We start from the raw sequence: 19,335 nt of genomic DNA, 5'->3' as shown, positions 1-19,335 counted from the left end.
GGCCGGTGGTCCGCACAGCATACTGACTAGTAAGTCCATTATAAATCCAAGATAATTAGTGGTACAAGTTACTTAGCAGAAAAATTTACCTAAATTTTTAATGTGTATTTTATGAGAATAGTAATGATGCATTATCATTGGGCCATGGCCATCGGTGCGTCTAGTGTACGATGGTATCTAGGCAGACTGATTGTCAGTAGGTCAGATTCATAGTATTCATGGTGAGTGATGTTGCTGAGGGGGCTAAGGCTCAAAGCGGATCACAAACACAACAGTCTTTCGTCAAGATAAACTAAGTTAATTCAAAAAGTTATTGTGGTATTTGAGATAACAATTCGTATTGTTGGAGGTCGTGCTGAATTATCCACGTCAAGGAGTTGGCTACTTGCGAGCACAACTTGTAGTTTATATATTAATATTTAAGATAACAATTCGTATTGTTTGAGGTTGTGCTGAATTACAGCCAACGTCAAGGAGTTGGCTACTTGCGAGAAAAACTTGTGTACTACTCAAATAAAAAAGAACAGAGGGTGTTTCCCTCACTAAAGTAGAATATATATGTCTAATGTAGCCGAGCTAGCGTGACCACATCTCTTCCTTATACCATTCAGATTTCAACAAATGAACACAAATGGGCCACATTAGACATGATTAGAAGACCTTAGAACGCATTCAAGAAACGCCTTTCATTGCCCCACCCTATGAAGCGCTGACAGTCAATATTTATATGTTATTCGTAAATACTAAATTGTGCTTTTATTAGACCCGCGTGATTGAACTGCACATTTTCGTGTTGATAAAACTGAGTTCGTCCAATATTCCTAGCTTGTCTATAATAACGTGATTAGTGCTTCAGTGTTGATACAAAACGATTTGCATTTGCCTGGAGTCAATTAGACTAATTAAACTAATTATCTTAAATAACGATATCCCATCAATGTTAATGGCACCCATTAGGTATACAAGCCTTGTGTGTTGTCAATACTTGTGGTGGGGTAAATCGGCTCTCCACAGCCCTTCCAGCACGTGGTCATCACGAGGGAAGCGACTGATAAACGACTTGATCATACCCTCAGCATTGGAAGAGAACGTTGACATGGAAACCTTGTTGTCTGTAATCAATGACAGCAAAATCGTATCAAAAAACAAACAAACAAACATAAAACAAACAAACAAACGAACGAACGAACGAACGAACGAACGAACGAACGAACGAACGAACGAAACGCTTCTTGTCGTTACCTTGACAACGAGTATTGGCCTGGACAAACATGCGGCGTGGTGTCTTTCTTGCAAGCACTATTTTACGGTATTCAAGGAATTCCTCCTCGACTTTGGAGTAATGGTCATAGAGTGCCTTGCCTCCTTCGTAATCTGCTGTAGATTTGTAGACCTGAAAGGCACATATGGTATAAAGTAATCCTGTTTGCCATAGTAAATTAGCCGTGTCCTGACTTAAATCAGCCCAGAGGTTGTTTCAGGGTTTGATCTGTAAGTTAGCCATGCCCTGACTTAAATCAGCCCAGAGGTTGTTTCAGGGTTTGATCTGTAAGTTAGCCGTGCCCTGACTTAAGGTGGCTGGACCCCCTCACGCTTGACCGCTACCTTCCACGTTTGGAACGCTGGTGCATAAACGTGTTTTATCCAATTGCAAATCTTTTTTGCACATAAGTCACATAAAGATTGAATTAATGTTTGATGCAGTTTTTAATGAGATCGGACGTCATAACACGTGACTATGAGGAAATATTTGTTTTCGTTTAGAGAACAATTTTAGCGTTCAACACTAAAATGCTTCGTACCACATAATCATATACTAGATGCCTCCATTTGTAGAGATTTTTGAAAAAATCTATCTAGCTAATCATTATTTTTAATTCAAACGTGGGACGTTTGTCACGCTGTACTTTGGAGATAAAATATGCTGGAGATAAGTGACACCATTTAAAAAGTCATCAATTGAGTCATGTTTTTATATAACATGTGCGTACATGATTTTTCTATTGAAAATATTTAAATTATTAACTCGTTTTGTATATATACTTCTCAAAATTTGATAGAAAAACATTATTATTTTTAAAATAATCACGCAAGATAACTACTGGGCTATAGTAACAACACAAGGATTGTTTTCCCATCCATGCACATGCGATATTCAAACGCCCCACGTTTGAATACAAAAAACAACTGTTTATTACCGTACTTCGGGAGTAAATCGGAAAGCAGCCAAGCGAGATGAGACCGTGCATGGTGCGAAAGAATTTGTTGTTATGATCATTAGCAAACAATAGAATTCCCAGAGCATCAAATCGTTGGGAAACGATCAATGTTTTCTGTATTTCTCGTTGGCTTTAGATCGCTTTAAATTAGTTCAATAGTCTCGCAATTTTATGTAATATTAGTTTAAGTTCTAATTTGTATCCTGACGTAGTTTTGAGAGAAATTTTTCAACGAATTTTAGAATAATGGAAGATCTAGTAAGATTGACTAGAAAACTGCGATGAAAAGTGCGCATCAAGTGTTTACCCCGTCTTATGCATAATACGTTCATACGAAATCGCATAAGTCGATTACCTTCAAAATGTTCCTTTTAAAACTAGATACAGAGTAAAACTAAATGAGCAATGACTTTTGGGAATATATAGCTCTGAAATATTAATCTTGGCCGTATCAAATCCATTGTTTAGTTTTGAAGTAAATAATGCACTATATTTAAAGAATCTCAAATATCTCATAATTAGCTAGATAGATTTTTTGCAAAAATCCCTACAAATGGAGGCATCTAGTATATGGTTATGTGGTACGAAGCATTTTAGTGTTGAACGCTAAAATTGTTCTCTAAACGAAAACAAATATTTCCTCATAGTCACATGTTATGATGTCCGATCTCATTAAAAACTGCATCAAACATTAATTCAATCTTTATGTGACTTATGTGCAAAAAAGATTTGCAATTGGATAAAACACGTTTATGCACCAGCGTTCCAAACGTGGAAGGTAGCGGTCAAGCGTGAGGAGGTCCAGCCACCTTAAACCAGCCCAGTGGTTGTTCCAGGTATCGACCAATAAGTTAGCCGTGCCCTGACTTAGATTAGCCCAGAGGTTGTTTTCAGGGACCGACCCGAATAAGTTAGCCGTGCCCTGAATTAGATTAGCCCAGAGGTTGTTTCAGGGTTTGATCTGTGACTTAATTAGCCGTGTCCTTATTTAGATCACCCCAAAGGTTGCTTCAATGTTAGATCATTTAAGTGGTTGCTTCAATGTTTGATAACGGAATTTGAAAGTTCTTTTAATACAGTAATGACTCTTCTGGATAAATATATATGTTTAAATGTCGACATATACCTGCAGTTTCCTTAAAAAGTCTCCTATAGCAAGCTTCCCTACACATTCAATCTTGCTGCGGTCAAGAGTTAGAATCAGGTCTGGTTGGCCATCAGAACCATTGATTTTCTCCAACTTAACCAATTGTTGTCCTGCTTCTAGGAGTACCCGTAAAATAACGTAACGTGCTTGCATGTGAGCCTAAAAAAATGAAAACACAATCACATTATGTCATGGTAGAGAATAATTTCAATGGTAGAGCTTTTAACTAGAATAGGGAAGACCATGGGTTCAAAAAATTGCACAATCTTCTCGTACAATTCGGAATTTATAGATACTCGTGATGTTTTGAAAGTTTCCGAAATTGGACGAGCCTTTAGGCTTTGGTACTCGAGATCATGCGATTTCCTATACTAGTTTGATAAATGTAAAATACCAAATAAATCAAAAGAAAGAAAGAAAGAAGGAAAGAAAAGAAAGGAGAAAAAAACAAACCAGGAACTCGGATATTTTCACGATTCCACAGTTCACTGTTACAAGCTGAATAATTTCATCTCATATAATCAGAGTTCATTAGAAAAAGATTAAACAAAGCAAATATTTGCCATTCCGAGTCTGAGAAAAAACTGGGTCGAGTTGACATCGCAGTGCATTGTGGGACTGTGTAGGACACATTTTCAAAGTGTCCTCTATTCCTATTTCGTCCGCTAAAACAGTTACAATGCACTTAAATGCTCAATCGACCCAGTTTTTTAAACTCAACTAAGTAATGGCTAATAGAGGCAAGTTTGTACCTGACGCCATTTATTGTTCTCTGGAGTGTAAAATTCAAGCCCTAAAAGTCCTGCACGAACCATGTTCAGCCAATTGATGTAGATAATGTCGTTAGCCATTTCTCCCTCATGGCCAAAGATGCTAGACAAAGATACACAACACCTTTAGTGAAGATGAACATCAATATAGGATACCAAAAATGAAATACAGAAAAATATACAGGATACTAAAAATGATAGAAAAGGACCATTTTGTACCTCAAGACTTGTTGATTCAAGCATAAATAAATTCCTACACATTCTGCACGGCATTCCTCATACGAAGAAGAAATGTCAGCAAACTTAGTGTACCAGTTTTCTCCTTCTGTGTACCAGCTTTGGATCTATGTATAAATAGAACTATTAAGAACTTGAAAAAGATCATTTGGGATCCATCCTGTCCCTTGGTACCCCATTCTTACCCAGCATGCCTCAAAACTGTGACTAGCATACACATTGGGTACCTTGGGCATCCCTACAGCTACCCCCTTCCTCCCCACTATGTTCATCCAACATCAACATTTGTTTTGGGGACAAGGGCATAGCACGGGGGGCCAAGGGGGACAGCTCCCCCCTCTGTGGCAATAAAATGGCAGCCTTTTAGATTTTATAGCATAATTTCAATTTTTTTCGTAAAAAAATGTAAAATGTAATGCCGATTTATATATTTTTATGTACAAAGTTAACCTAAGACGTAAGGCTGGTTTCTTTTGGTTCAGAGTTTCGGGGGGTGCAAATAAAAGGCGGGTTTTTTTAAATTATACACCCCCCTGGCTATGCCCCTGGGGGATGATAATACACACAGAAATTCCAAGATCAATCCATTTGAACGATTCAACCTAGAGTCCTAATAGCACATGCCATTTATCCATGTTTATTATATTGGATCAATAATAATAAATGTGTTACCTTTTCTCCAGTTTCTGTGTGTTTGACTGATTCAATGTCAAAGTTAAACGTTCCATCAGATTTCTAGTAAAAAATAATAGGATATTACTACTGGCATTTTTGGTGGGCAAGGAGGATAAGAAAATAAGAATAATTTGAAGCAAAACAGTAGAAATGAGATGTTGTTACCTGCATGAAAAGTTTACCACTTCCATGACCAAGCAGCTCATGAAGACCAACTTGAACTTCAAATGAAGGAGCCTTGAGCTTGGCATAGATTTCCTATCAGTGATAGTAGTGATAGGTTTGTTCTCATTATATTCACACCAGCAAGGAAAAATACAAATCCTTTGTACTTACTGCGTCTTGTTCATCAAGAAATGTAATCTTCTGATCAGCAGAATGAGCAGAGAGAACATTACCAAGGGATACGTTCTTAAACCCTTCTTCTTGGCGAATATCATCATCTTTGTAAACAATACAAAAGGTATCATTAGTGACATAGATTTTGTAACTGATCTCTCATTGATTGATAAAGATTTTTTTGCTTCACAGCTCAAATGGGGTCAACTTGCCCATGGACCAACTCGCACACGCCAACTCGCCCACATATAAAATAATCGCATATAAAAAGTTCGCATTTTGAAGTCTTGAGCTTAAGTGTCAAGTAAGGTCACTAAATTACGAACTACTTTTTATTTAGTCTTAATATATGGTTAGATATTTCTTAAAGTGATTCTAAATGTAAGCGAGTTTAATTGCATGGGCGAGTTGGCAAACGCATTATTTTATACGTGGGCAAGTTGGTCCGTGGGCGAGTTGACTGCAAACCCTCAATAGACCTCTTTAGCTTAAGCATAATGTTTTCCCATTTCAGACCACATGTCATTCCCTAGAGTATCAATTCTCTGTTTAACAGTTGGGCATGAGAAGACAAATGAATACAGTCAATTCAAAAAAAGTTGTTGTTGACTGGCTCAAGCCTACGTGACTGGACCCAAAGGAATAAATAAATATTCGTTCTGAATTAATTGCTCCTGCTAGTAATAAGATAATAATGGTGAGCAACAATCCATCAAATGCATGTCTTCGGGTTTAGGGAAAGAAAAACAAAGTAGTTATGATTTGGCTCAAAATTCCGAAAATATGAAAGCATTATAAAAACGTCTCCTTCAACACTTCCCGCTCGCCTATGAAGGTTCGTGCTGTAAACCAGGCACAACTAGTAAAATTATGGAGTCAACTTTGCTTCAATTTTTACTACCCAGAGTTCCTTTCGGTCCAGTTGTGTAGGTTTGAGTTGGTCGAAAACAACATTTTTTGAATTGACTGTATGGATACAACTCAAACAAAGAAACTCATTCTCAAGAAAACGACACTGCAATTTTCATAAACATGCAAACTCTGTGTCTGCAAGCTGCATGCTGAAATTTGTTTTTTTGCGGCCGCCAGTCAAACCTAATCAGTCGGTACCTTGTATATTTTTGACTGGCAGCCGCGAAAAACCAAATTTCAGCGTGCAGCTTGCAGACACAGAGTTTGCATGTTTATGAAAAATTGCAGTAAAGAGGTTTATAAATATTATTATCAGTCAGAGCACTTACAATTAGGTATATTGATACCAGCTGGAATACCACTACTACCAAACCCTAGCACATCTAAAGACGTGAAGTCTGGTCGCAGGAATGTGTCTTTTTCATAGCTTGAAGGCCATGGCAAGCAGGGTAGCAGCTTTTCTGCACCTGCTACCAGCTGACCAAACTTTTCACTCATTGCTTTATTTACGATGGAAACAAAACCTAAAACGAAAAAGCAACAATCAAAAGCATTATTTTACTTGAATACAGCAGTTCTTAATTTTTGTGCCTGTGAAAAGCCCCCTAATGTGGACTGACATTGGCAAGGTAACTGCCTGTGAAGAGCCCCCTAATGTGGACTGACATTGGCAAGGTAACTGCCTGTGAAGAGCCCCCTAATGTGGACTGACATGGCAAGGTATATTCCTGTGAAGAGCCCCCTAATGTGGACTGACATTGCTAAGGTATGTGCCTGTGAAGAGCCCCCTAATGTGGACTGACATGGCAAGGTAACTGCCTGTGAAGAGCCCCCTAATGTGGACTGACATTGGCAAGGTATATGCCTGTGAAGAGCCCCCTAATGTGGACTGACATGGCAAGGTATATTCCTGTGAAGAGCCCCCTAATGTGGACTGACATGGCAAGGTATATTCCTGTGAAGAGCCCCCTAATGTGGACTGACATTGGCAAGGTAACTGCCAGATCAATCACATTGTGCAAGAATTAATTCTCCATCCAGTTTGAGCTGCAACATGGCATGGACACAGTCATCACCAAGGTAACAGCACTGCCAGACCATTCACATTGTGCAAGAAAAAATTAGCCAATCAAAAATCTAGAATATTACAGTGGTCACAGGGTACACATATGGCACTGAGCTTTTCAGTCATGAAAAAAAACTACTGTAGTGAGCAAAACTATGGACATGTTACAAGTACCTTCATATTCTGCTCTGACTCCAAATGGATCTCTATACGTCTCAATAAAACCAATGTACCTAACAATAAATGAAAGAAACGAACCACTTAGCAAGACTGAACAAAATATCAATAATCTAACTTGGAAATCATTACATACGTTTCAACAATGGGTCCTTTATCCCTGATCCAGAAGCGCGAGCCTTGCTTGTGATCCTCTATACTACCAGTATTAAAACTAATGATGTAGCTTTTGAGCATCGACTTTTCTCTTTCGTTTGAGGCATATGTCTGTGACAATAAACATGAATATAATCACATTACCAATTAACAATCAATATTCAGCCATGAGGCACAATTTAGGGATCTTTGTTCCCCACTGATGTTTGATGTTGAACCCAACAAAGTCACCAACAGCAATTACTGCAGCAGGCAATTTTGCAGGCAGTTTAAAAGCTACACACGTGTGCATGCATGTGCACAAGTTGGTTCTACCCCAGCCACTTTTTCTCCCATTGGCACTTCAATTTTCAAGCATTTTTAACTCTAACTTCATCTACTCACACTACTGATGAACAGCCTTTAGTCACAGTTATTTAGGTTTTGTGTATATAAAAGTGAAATGGTAACATGCTGTAAATGTTTGCCCTATTTCTCTCTGCATTTGTTTGGTTGCAGCTTTCTCATATCTACAGACAACAGGCCCAACTGACCATTGGGTCCAACATCCCAACAGACTAATGAGCCATACAGACCAATGAGCCCAATACAATAACAGACTACATGGAACACATCAACTGGCCTCACACATTAACTGGGTCTGTTGGGCCTGTTGAGCAGGTTGGATTTGTTGGCCGCTTGGTCTGGTAGGCTGTTGGAAAAAATGATATACTGGGGGAATCATCTTGATACAAAGTAATAAAACAATAGACCGTTTTCTCAAGATTGTGTGCGCATCCAAATTTAAGGAAATTGACGGACCACGACACCAGAACTTGAGTATTATCATGCATTGCTATGAAAAATGTTTTGATAAGAATCCATAAAATCAATCATTCTCCTCTTTAAATATAAAACTGTTAGCTTAATTTTACTGAATTTGCGTTTTTCAGTTTTTTGGCCTGTCAAGTTGGATGCACACATAACCTTGAGAAAATTGTCTATTGGAATGGTTTTAATAAGGAACAGGGTATGTAACTATCCATTAAGGAATTAGTGTAAGCTACTCTTGGTTCCAACAATATTCCACAGATCTATTCAAGTGTTTTTACTTACCACAGCTTTTTCTAGATTTTCCACCACTCTTTTTAAGAGTCCAGAATAATCTCCTCTTGTAATCTTGATGGTGCATCTTTTGTATTCATGTGAAGCTATCAAGGAAGACATCTTGTCTTCTACACCATTCAATGGTTCAGCTGGAGATAACAAGTAAGTATTTATGGTTACAACAAAAATGTGTTGTCAAGACCTGGATCAGGAGATTTACCACTCTTTTCATTGCTATGCGCTGAACAAGACAACAGTTGTGACAGGGAAATTGGGCAATATGCTTCTGTCAAACAAATAAATTGGTCGGTACCTCTATATTCTCTGATTGACGGCAGTGTGTTGCCCTATTTCCCAGTGAAAAGAGTGGTTAGTTAAAGCTGTTGAGCTCGGTTAAAAAGGCCACCAAAGGAGCAGGCCAAAGTGGCCATATTAGTGCAGGGTGTCTGTATTAAGCAGGTTCTCAAAATATATTCCATTAACACATGTTTTATTGATTCAGTACAATAAATAAAGTACAGTATACACTTTGACTACTAACTTAAAAAAACAAAGGTCTACGTGCAAAAATATGACTGGCAATAATTTATTTACATACTTTACATTGGCTTCTGTTCGTAACTGGCATGCACATTTTGATGTGAAGTTGGATAGTTTTACCAAATAATGAGCATATAAAAGCTTGTTTGACAGCAAAAACCCTGTGCACAAAGGTACTGGTATGCAAATATATTTAATAAAATGTACTTTTGTGCACCAGGCTTTAGTATTTATGCTGTTGTGTTTTTAGGCTATAGAAAGCTTTCATTACTAAAGCAGCAGCACCTGATAGTGACAATTGAAAAGATATAGCATATACAACCAGACTAGTATCCTTAATTTGAGGTGGACTTTGTAAGGTAGCCTGTCAATTGGATCATGGGAAAGTGTCCATTGGTCATCTTAACTGTTGTCCGTATTAAGTGGATTAATTTAATAGAAAATGTATGGTATTTGGTCTTGACCTACAAAACTGTCCTTAATAGATGGATGGCCATATTAAGCGGGTGGCCATAGAGCGGGGCTCCACTGTACCTGTTGTGCAGACTGATGCAATACGAAGATTATAAGTTATGCGTTGATCAGCATCAACTTCTTTAAAAAGACGAGTATTATAAGCATCGATACCCTGAGTAGAAAAAGGAAACTGTTGGTACTAATACAATGTAAATAGAATCATATCCAGTCTACAATAATAATAATATCAACAACAACAACAATAATAATTTGATAGCTGTTTTTTAGTTGTATCCATTAAAGTTCTTCAGTTGTATAGAAAATACTATTCAAAAAGTAATCAAGAATAAAATTAATTCTTACCTTTTCTTTTAAGAAACCTTGAACAAACTCTGCATCAGACTTGTCACAGTTGCTTGAGTAATATGTTGAGAGAGCCTTTAATGTTTAATAATTAATATTGTCATTATATTATCATTAGTATTATTACTGATGTGGAAAGAAAAACCAAGTTGAGATACTCCAATCCACTGAAAAACACAATCTAATTGTATCTATGACTACCACTCCCCTTAAGAAACTCTGGCTGGGCTTAAAGCTGTGGTCTCCTTGCTGGGAGAGTAACTGAACGATAAAGTTTGGCCACTGAGATGTAATGCCCATTTTAGACCACCTGTCATTCCCTAGAGAATTACATTCTTTGTTTAAAGGTTTTGTCAAACTCATTAATAATTCATGAGGAAAACCCAACAGAAATCACGACCATGAAGAGTGCTTGTAAATCTAAAACAAAATTGTGTTCATTTGCATAAACTTTAAGTTGGATTTCCTTGGCCAGATTCACTTTAATTTTGAAAATTTTAGTGAAACACAAAGGAACTAACCTAGACGTTTGACAAGCAATCTACAGTATTCAGTGTTCATAGTTGTATCTGATATACAAACGCTCTGATACGCCTCGAGTTTGTATATCTGATACAACACGGTCACTCATACTGTATACATCACTAAATGAGAATACAAATGAATATGGATACTAATCAAACAAAGAATCTCAATCTCAAGAGAATGACGTGGTCTGAAATGGGAAAAACGTAATGCCCAAAGTAAAGAGGTGTATAATCAGAGGTCACTGAATTAATTAAGCTAGTTTCAAAACAATTTTTCTTACCCATAGACCTGAATGAAGCATAAGATCATTATTTTTTTTTAGATAACAGATAATTCAAATAGATACCTGGTCACCAAATCCAAGCTGTCTCAACTTAACACCCAGAGAATACATGGGATCCTTACAGTCTTGCCACAGATTTTCAACTGCCTTGGGATCATCTTGATATGCTTTGCTAGCATAAATTATAGCTTGAAATTTTTCCTGTTTCAAAACACAATTAATAATATTTAATAGGATTTATTAATATTTTTTCAATATGCAGTGGAAGAAAAAATGAAATTACTTTAATGATGCATTATCAAACAAGAATTATAAAATAAAGCTACTGCAGTTATTACCTTTGATAATGCAGGTATAAACTTTGTATCTCCAAATGACTTATAGTTCCCAATATTGCCATAAAATGAAGCTACATACATCAGAAAGCACTGTGAAGTGAATGTTACAGAAAGTTGTTCATTAACAAACATTGCCTTATTCTTAATAATATTTTCGCGATTAAACAACAATATTTAATACAAAATTTAATAATTAGATCTTATTAACCGAGCAGGGAGGTCTGTACGGGATAATCTTGACCAAGGTCGGAATGTACAGACCGAGTGCAGCTGAGGTCTGTACCCGACCTCGGTCAAGATTATCCCTTTTTACAGACCAACTAGGCTCAGGTTGATAAGAGTTTTATTATATGACCACTTTTCATTGAAAAGGACAAAATGTTTTCGCCGTAAGATTAATATGCAATCAGGACCGGTTAATACCAGGAGAATCTAGACCAGTCCAGGATGCGATCTATCCAATCAGATTGCTCGATTTGCTAGTGTCCAGGCTCTAAGATTCGCGGTCATATAATAATTCAATTTAATAAATTTAGTGCACTTTTACTCAAATTTCCTTGAAATCATGAAAATTAATACTCATGAAAGTTGGCTTCCAACTTTTCGCGAAAATTTAGTCCACATAAAATATCAGTAAGAATAAGGTAATTTACCACTGCTTTATATTGCTACATAGTGATCAAGACAAAAGGTACCACAGGTTAAACAGCAGACCATGGTTTCCATCTACCTTTGTGTTCTCTGCTGATCACCTGTATAACTAATATTTCTTAAAGATCAGTGTGTAGCAATGGAAACAATTGTAATAAAGGTGAGTACAATACTGTGTGGGAGGAAAAAGAGAAAACTGTATCAACAGCTCTAGCCTCTCACCAATGTGACTGGGTTTGATTCCAGGATCCAGTGTCATACATGAATTTGTAGTTGGTTCTCTCCTGTGCTACAGGGGTTTTCCCCAGTTTTGCACTTGCACTAATTCCCTATTGGGGTTCAAAACAATAGACCCCTTGCCAGAATGGCAGTGGAAAATTGAAATGCATTAAATTAAGAAATCAATACAGCACTGGAAAGTGCACCTTTCCGTTTAGTAAGCCTATGAAGGTTCATTATGTCAGTTGTCATATTGGCCGAGAAAACTTAAGTTGAAAATTGACAAATTATTTACAGAGGTTTGTATGTCATGGGTATAGCATACATCCCCAGACATACAAATGTCCGTAAATTTGTCAATTTTCAACTTGAGTTTTCTCGGCTGATACTACACCTGACAAAATGAATATTTGTAAGATTACTAAAATAAAGGTGCACTTTCCAGTGCTGTATTGATTTTTTAATTTAACGCATTTCAATTTTCGGCTGCCATGTTTGCAAGGGGTCTATTGTTTTGAACCCCAATAGGGAATTAGTGTGCTGGTATTGGTTTTTCTCTCAGTTTAATTTTAACTCAACCGAATTCGGGGCCACCATTTTAGCAAGGGGTCTATTCAGTTTCCTTCTTTTGAGATTTGAAAACATATTTCTCACTGTAAATTTTATTTGCTGTTTTTTCCCCCAGATCGACATCACACGCAAGGGGTGTATAAAGAAATAAGGGCACCAGGTTTGTTGGCCATTGGCTATTTAAAGTGCTACCCTCGTAAAACAAGGAGCATTTGATCGTTAACAAGTGATGTAAAAGACAATTTTTACCATATCAAAATCAAATGGGATTTAGCATATTTGGTGACATAGTATTTCCATAGCCGTAATACTAATTTATCACTAGCTAGATCTTTAAAAAAATTATATTTTTTTATAATAAAAAAAAAGCACATAGCTTATGTGCATCTGTTCCTAACCTCAAATTCTTCTACAGTCAATCCATTTTCAGCTTTTAGTGCCCTCTCTTTTATCTCGCTAACTTCTTCAAAACTGAACACTTTTTGGAAAAGTTGGAAAATTCTTGGTGCTTCCGGAGAGGTTTGAAAAAGACAAATCAAACTGCCTTCCCAAGAGGCTTTCAGCAAATAATGTGCGTAGAGCTTCTCTTCGTCTGTTAATCCTTCAAAAGCATTTTGGCAATCCAGGAAATTGATAGTAGTATTGGTTGAAATCGTATATTGAGAAAGATCAAGGTTTTCTTTACTGACGGTCGCCATCTTGTCCAACTGCCTCGTCCCCAGACCTCGTGGGCCTCAGATAGCTACTTCGTGTAATACTTAGTTTAGCGATCTTTCCTATATGAGACGTAATAAAAAAGATGACATGGAGTGTCCGCCTTTGCTTCAATCAAAATGGCGGCCGAGCCGAAGGTTGTTTGTATTTTCAGTGGAAAACGAAAATCTGGTAAAGATTTCGTAGTAGGAAAACTCGCAAATCTAATTGGAGTGGAATTTTGTGAAGTACTACGACTTTCTGGGCCTTTAAAACAAGAATATGCTCGCATTCATGCATTAGATTTCAATAAACTTCTGGATTCTTCATCATACAAGGAAAAATTCAGAAAAGACATGATTCAGTGGGGAGAAGAAAAACGCAACCAGGATCCATCTTACTTTTGTAATCTTGCTGCTAAGATGGCATATCATGAAAATACCATATCTACAGAGAGTTCACAACAACTCATTACCAAACTAGTTTGGCTAGTATCAGATGCTAGAAGAGTAAGCGATGTGCAGTATTTTAGATCACATTATCCTAATGTCCTTCATGTAAGAGTACAAGCATCAGAACAAGTGCGGAAGTCCCGAGGATGGGTGTTCACTGCTGGAGTTGATGATGCTGAATCAGAATGTGGACTTGATAATGAAGTATATGAAGTTGTAATAAAGAATGATGATGATGATGATGACAATCAACTAATGACGACATTAATGTTATTACATGAACAAATTAAGAGCATAATGAACTCTTAATCTTATTATATAATTAGAGTTATTCCATTTATCAGGGGTTTGTTTTTATGTGTTTCTTTGCGCTGTGCTGGGTTGAGGAATCCCATTTCACATGTATTCTTCAGGGGTAAGTCCTGAACAGTAGGGATCTTCATGTTGTCATGTCATGATCTTCAATGGGAGGGGGGGGGGGGGGGGGGGGGGTACGAAAAATTTATTGAACAAATAATCAAAATGTCTAGATATTGTTATTCTTGTTTTACCTTGCCAGAAAAAACTGGGGGTTGGTGTTGGGGGCTCTGCCAGTGGGTATTAATGTAGGTCTCTCCCTTGATTTGAGGGTTTTTCTCAGAGTTCTCCAGTTTTTCTCCCTTCACAAACCCAACACACTAAATTCCAATTAGAATATTGTTAGTCAGCTTGTCCAAAACCCAGCTGTTTCAGGGTATCAATAAAATTTAAAGGTCACAGTAACCAGGTGAAAAACCTACCCATGACCAGATATTTTGTCTGCAAGAAAATTAAATTATCTGGTATTTAATTCAATCATTGACAGTTCTGAAGGTTATCAAGAAACTTAGAAGGAAATGTGATTGATTGATATATGCTGTACTTGCAGTGGTGATTAGCATTGACAAGTTTTATTTCCCTCTGCCTTAAAAATGGACCTTGGATAGTTTTTCCCAATTGGAACCTCTTAGCCAATAATGTATGACACACCATTGACTGTCAAGGGCAGATCCAGGAACATCCTACACCCAGGACATGTACCAACACCAAGGACATCCACCCATACCCAGGACATCCACCCATACTACATGTACCCACTACCCAAAACATGTACCTACACCCAGGACATGTACCCATACCCAGGACATCCACCCATACTACATGTACCCACTACCCAAAACATGTACCCACACCCAGGACATGTACCCACACCAAGGACATCCACCCATATTACATGTACCCACTACCCAAAACATGTACCCACACCCAGGACATGTACCCATACCCAGGACATCCACCCACCACCCACAACATGTAACTACACCCAGGACATGTACCTGCAACCAGGACATGTCCCCACACCTAGTACATATACCCACACAACAATCAACAATCAGCTTTAACAATGGTCTTTAACAACACAGTAATTCATCATGACAGAAGCATCAGTTGCATAATCTTTTTTTATTGTTTAGGTGAATATTAAAGCAGTCATTCTCCAGGGAGTTCATTAAATCTTTTAAGATTTTATTTCACCTTGGAAGTTGTCACTTGGATTGATAGTAAGATGGGACAGGAGTAATTATGATTAATAATGACACGTGCATAATTCCTGTGTACACTAATCTAGCTACAAGCATATAAATCATTTCTCAGCAATGTCCGAGTAAATAAAATCTAATTTGTCAAAATTTACTTCTTGAAATGTGATTTTACTTTGATTAAATTTGCGCTTAAGTGCAGCAGAGTACAAGGTTCTTTCCATTTCTGAGACATCATCAGCAAGAAAAGAAATTTGAATAACATACACTCAATTGCAAAATCATTGTTGGTACAAGGACAGTATATTATTTATGGATACAACTTGTGGAATGTTGATACTTTTTTACACTGACAGCATCTGTGAATCTCAAGTGAATACATCGGAAGATAATATATGTCATTTTCCAGCATACCTTTCGGTCACAGTTTCTAAATTCTATGTTTTGAACTAGACAACGATTTTACAAATAAGTGTATGTGTTGAGGTCACTGCTATGATAACGTCTTGATAATATCTGACAGTATTTGCCTTTATCATTACTGCAGGGGTTGCTATGGATAAAATCAATAGAAACTTGCAATAGATGTTTGATATATGAAAAGTCTAAGTTCTATGACATCTTGAGATTATCACTTAAATAATAACAAACCTATAGCTAGGCAAAGCTAAAATGCCTCTAAAGATTTTCATTGTCCATGAATTGAAGTTGGGTCATATTCCTTTGTGACATGCATCTGAAAGCTCAGCTCAAGTTAACATATAACAAACTCTTGCTTTCGCCAGCTAGATAGGGCTTGGATCTAGTAACCATTTGAGATGTATAGTTTTGAGAGCTATAAATAACAGGGGTAATTACTAAAGCAAATAATTATTATCCTGTACAATTCTCTACCTACTGGATCCAAACATTTCCTGGGAAGCATAGACCATGTAAAGAAAGCCATCTTCATCTTTTTCTTCTCTGTATAATTCCTGCATAGTCATTGACATACTTGCTAAACTTTTGTTGTTGACAATGAGATAAAAAGCTTGTGTAGATGATAATGACATGCGATTCCTGAAATCGAAATAAATTAAAACACTCAATCGAAATTTTTGCAATGACTTACAAATTTCTCACACACTGATTGGTTATTTTTTATCATCAATAAGAGGACAGACAGATGAAGCTGAAGTCAACGAGCGCAAGCTCTTTCCGTTGGTTGTTTTGATCGCTAAAAATGAGAAGTTTTTATCGTTCTTATTATTTAAAAAAAAAAAAGAAATCAGACTTTTATGTATCTGTCCTCTTGTTGACAATAGATTTCACCATCACATTGTCAAAGTAGTATGCAGATCCACACTACTTTGACAATGTGATGACGCAATTTATTGTCAATAAGAGGACAGACACATAAAAATCTGATGTCAATTTGTTAAATTATAGGGACCAAATTGAATGACTATTGTTCTGGTCTGACTAGCCTCATGTTCACATAGAAAGACAAAAGCTTTTTAATGTGAACACAAGGCTAGTCAGTCTTGAATGATAGTCATTAAATTGGTCACCACTTTACAATTTGGTGTATTATTACTGTACAGACACACTTGAAGAAATGAAATTCAAAGGAATCAAGCTTAAGTCAAACTTGAAACAATGAGAAGCAAGCAATGGAGCTTAGATATCTGAGAAGACTTAGATGTTACCAACAAACATGAGAATGAGTGATTGTGATTGGCTGAGGTCAATATGATACTTATTTACTTATTCTCTCCTGATTGGCTAAAGTTTTTTTTATATGTTACAATTTGTTCAAGAGGTCAAAATTAGTGTGTCTACACTCTAAAGCACAAATTGTCAAACCGAAGATAACCCTGCCAGTTAAAATTCTTAATCTTCCATTCATGTGTACAGCTATTTCAAAAAAGGTTGAAGGTTTCATAGTATACCTATCCCAAAATGTAGTATGAATGATGTGAATACAATCAGCATAATGTGATAATGATATGAAGTTTCAATTTCTAAACAAAGTCTGTATGTTTTTCTTTCATAATTTTGTTTTGTGCTGACATGAATTGCCCTATTTCACTATGACGTCACTGCTTGTTTAAGTGGGGGATAGAATCGCCAAATCCAATAGAAAATTCAACAAAATTTGCTCCTAGCGAAACTGTTTAATCTAAAATGGCCTGGTTTTCAGATATAATACGTGTAATTAATATGTACTAAAAAATATTCTGAGCATTTGCTGGCTATTCTACTTCTCTTCGTGGATTGATACGGATTTTAGAACAATTTTTGGTGAATTCTAGTTGATTTGACCCCCTCCGACGACCATGATCCTTTTTGTTTAAATAGATTGTTTTGACTGTGACATCATAGTGAAATAGGGCAATTTAATACATCTCAAGCTTAGTAAGCATCATGCAGCAAAACCTTTACCAACCTTTTTCGAAATAGCTGTTTGATTTTTTTTACAGCAGCTGTAAATATGTTTCTATTTTAGTAAACTGACATTCCAAAATGAGGCAGTCAAAAACCACAACAATGCACTTCCTGTTAATCAGCTGACATAATAATAAAATCACGAAAGAAAAGAGATTTGATTATCGATTAACAGTGTTCAACATGGGGGATCGTCAAGGAGATAATAAATTATTTTCAATGCTCAGCAAATCATGTGTAGTCACGTTCGAACTTTAAACCGACTGAGAGGTCGAGTAACGAATCATGTCAACTTCACGTACTCCTATGAACCAACGATTCTAAGGAATAAAACATGCAAAGGTTTAAAACTAGCTTTCGATCTGAACAAAACGGTAGCTGTATTATCCGAGAAAATATGATATCGCAAGGTGATAAAAAGAGACTAAGATCAGTAGAAGACTTCTGTTGACTCAGGGATGACTAACGACATTATAGGTTTAAAAAAATCTCTAAAGCAAAATAACAACATAATTATTGTACACGTACACAAACAAATATAAGCCTGATGTTGTATTACAGATTCTAAAAACGGAAACAAATTCCAAGTACAATATCATTGGGTATGGAAATTAGTTATAAAGAAAAACTTGCTTGCATCTGTACAATATTTCACAAGGCTAAGAGAGACATATTTTGAAAGTAAAAGTTACGCTTTTCCCCTGCTGTTACATTAGAAACGAAGAAAAACCAAAAAGAGAAGGAAACCATGGAATAAACATGGAGATTTTAAAGTTTACTTTGTAATATAAAAGAGCAATCCGACTTACCGAATAATCGTGACGAACTGACTCATGGTTAACTCTTGAGGTACTAAAAACTTTGTTTTGTCCAGGAGAGGGAGATCTCTTTCCTTGTGATATCGCTCTACGATAACCTGATAAACGACAAGAAGACCTGAAATGAGTGTCTTGCTCGAGTTAGCAGAAAACGAGTGTTTCCTTTGTTTACATGCGATATAAACGGGTAAACTGCCTTATCGTAGACAGATACTACAGAGTACAGTACTTACGGGAACTTTCGAAGGGAACTTCGCTCTTATTCCGGCAACTTCATCCCTTCTACTCACTAGGACATAAATTGTAACGACAAGTTACATTTAGGAGATATTTAAAAGGACGAAACACAAGCATCAACGTTGCGTTTGAGTTGCCTTTTACGAGAAATGTGTATCGAGCGAAAAACAAGACTAGTAGTAACTTACCAAAACTCTTTCGCTGTTTGAATGGTTTGTAGCAGAGTGCAGTGTTGTCTCCCATTATGGATTATAAACAAACACAACTGTATTCCAAGTAGAAAGATTTACATAAGCACCTCTTCCACAAGTCGTTCTCTATCTATCTTGTCCTGTTTGCTAATCCAGCGAGTATATTTCGCAATGTTCGGCTTTTGTTCGTGTGTTCCCCGGGATTCTAAAACAATACTTCTGATTG

At 36.8% G+C, this 19,335-nt stretch overlaps 3 protein-coding genes and 1 long non-coding RNA gene across 4 annotated transcripts; 2 read left to right on the top strand and 2 right to left on the bottom strand.

Annotated features, from left to right (window-relative positions):
* Positions 1–741: 741 nt before the first annotated feature.
* On the bottom strand, positions 742–13,474 carry LOC116306260 (dipeptidyl peptidase 3). The gene is made up of 17 exons (XM_031716286.2): positions 13,131–13,474; positions 11,293–11,382; positions 11,018–11,155; positions 10,144–10,218; positions 9,859–9,952; positions 8,794–8,933; positions 7,679–7,809; positions 7,540–7,598; positions 6,629–6,823; positions 5,385–5,491; positions 5,214–5,306; positions 5,046–5,108; positions 4,356–4,480; positions 4,119–4,239; positions 3,346–3,525; positions 1,243–1,393; positions 742–1,112 (listed from the first exon to the last, which is right to left on the bottom strand). The coding sequence occupies exons 1-17, from the start codon at positions 13,428–13,430 to the stop codon at positions 979–981; spliced, it is 2,196 nt and encodes a 731-aa protein (XP_031572146.2). The 5' UTR covers positions 13,431–13,474; the 3' UTR covers positions 742–978.
* Positions 8,881–13,031, top strand: LOC116306266 (uncharacterized). Its single transcript, XR_004198243.2, has 3 exons — positions 8,881–8,946; positions 11,969–12,103; positions 12,848–13,031. It is a non-coding gene; the product is annotated as an uncharacterized LOC116306266 (long non-coding RNA).
* LOC116306264 (phosphomevalonate kinase-like) lies at positions 13,466–14,326 on the top strand. The gene has a single exon (XM_031716291.2). It carries the CDS (start codon positions 13,566–13,568, stop codon positions 14,184–14,186), a length of 621 nt encoding a protein of 206 aa, XP_031572151.2. The 5' UTR covers positions 13,466–13,565; the 3' UTR covers positions 14,187–14,326.
* Positions 14,327–15,340: 1,014 nt separating this feature from the next.
* On the bottom strand, positions 15,341–19,315 carry LOC116306263 (microtubule-associated protein 1 light chain 3 gamma-like). The gene is made up of 4 exons (XM_031716289.2): positions 19,107–19,315; positions 18,915–18,970; positions 18,673–18,779; positions 15,341–16,495 (listed from the first exon to the last, which is right to left on the bottom strand). The coding sequence occupies exons 1-4, from the start codon at positions 19,159–19,161 to the stop codon at positions 16,327–16,329; spliced, it is 387 nt and encodes a 128-aa protein (XP_031572149.1). The 5' UTR covers positions 19,162–19,315; the 3' UTR covers positions 15,341–16,326.
* Positions 19,316–19,335: the final 20 nt, after the last annotated feature.

The sequence above is a fragment of the Actinia tenebrosa genome, unplaced genomic scaffold (assembly GCF_029948245.1).
Source record: "Actinia tenebrosa isolate PJP-AT-01 unplaced genomic scaffold, QUT_ActTen_1.0 PGA_scaffold8__29_contigs__length_14323225, whole genome shotgun sequence".
Lineage (NCBI taxonomy): Eukaryota > Metazoa > Cnidaria > Anthozoa > Actiniaria > Actiniidae > Actinia > Actinia tenebrosa.
Note: the sequence above shows the minus strand (reverse complement) of the source record. Positions and strands in the feature narration are given on the sequence as shown.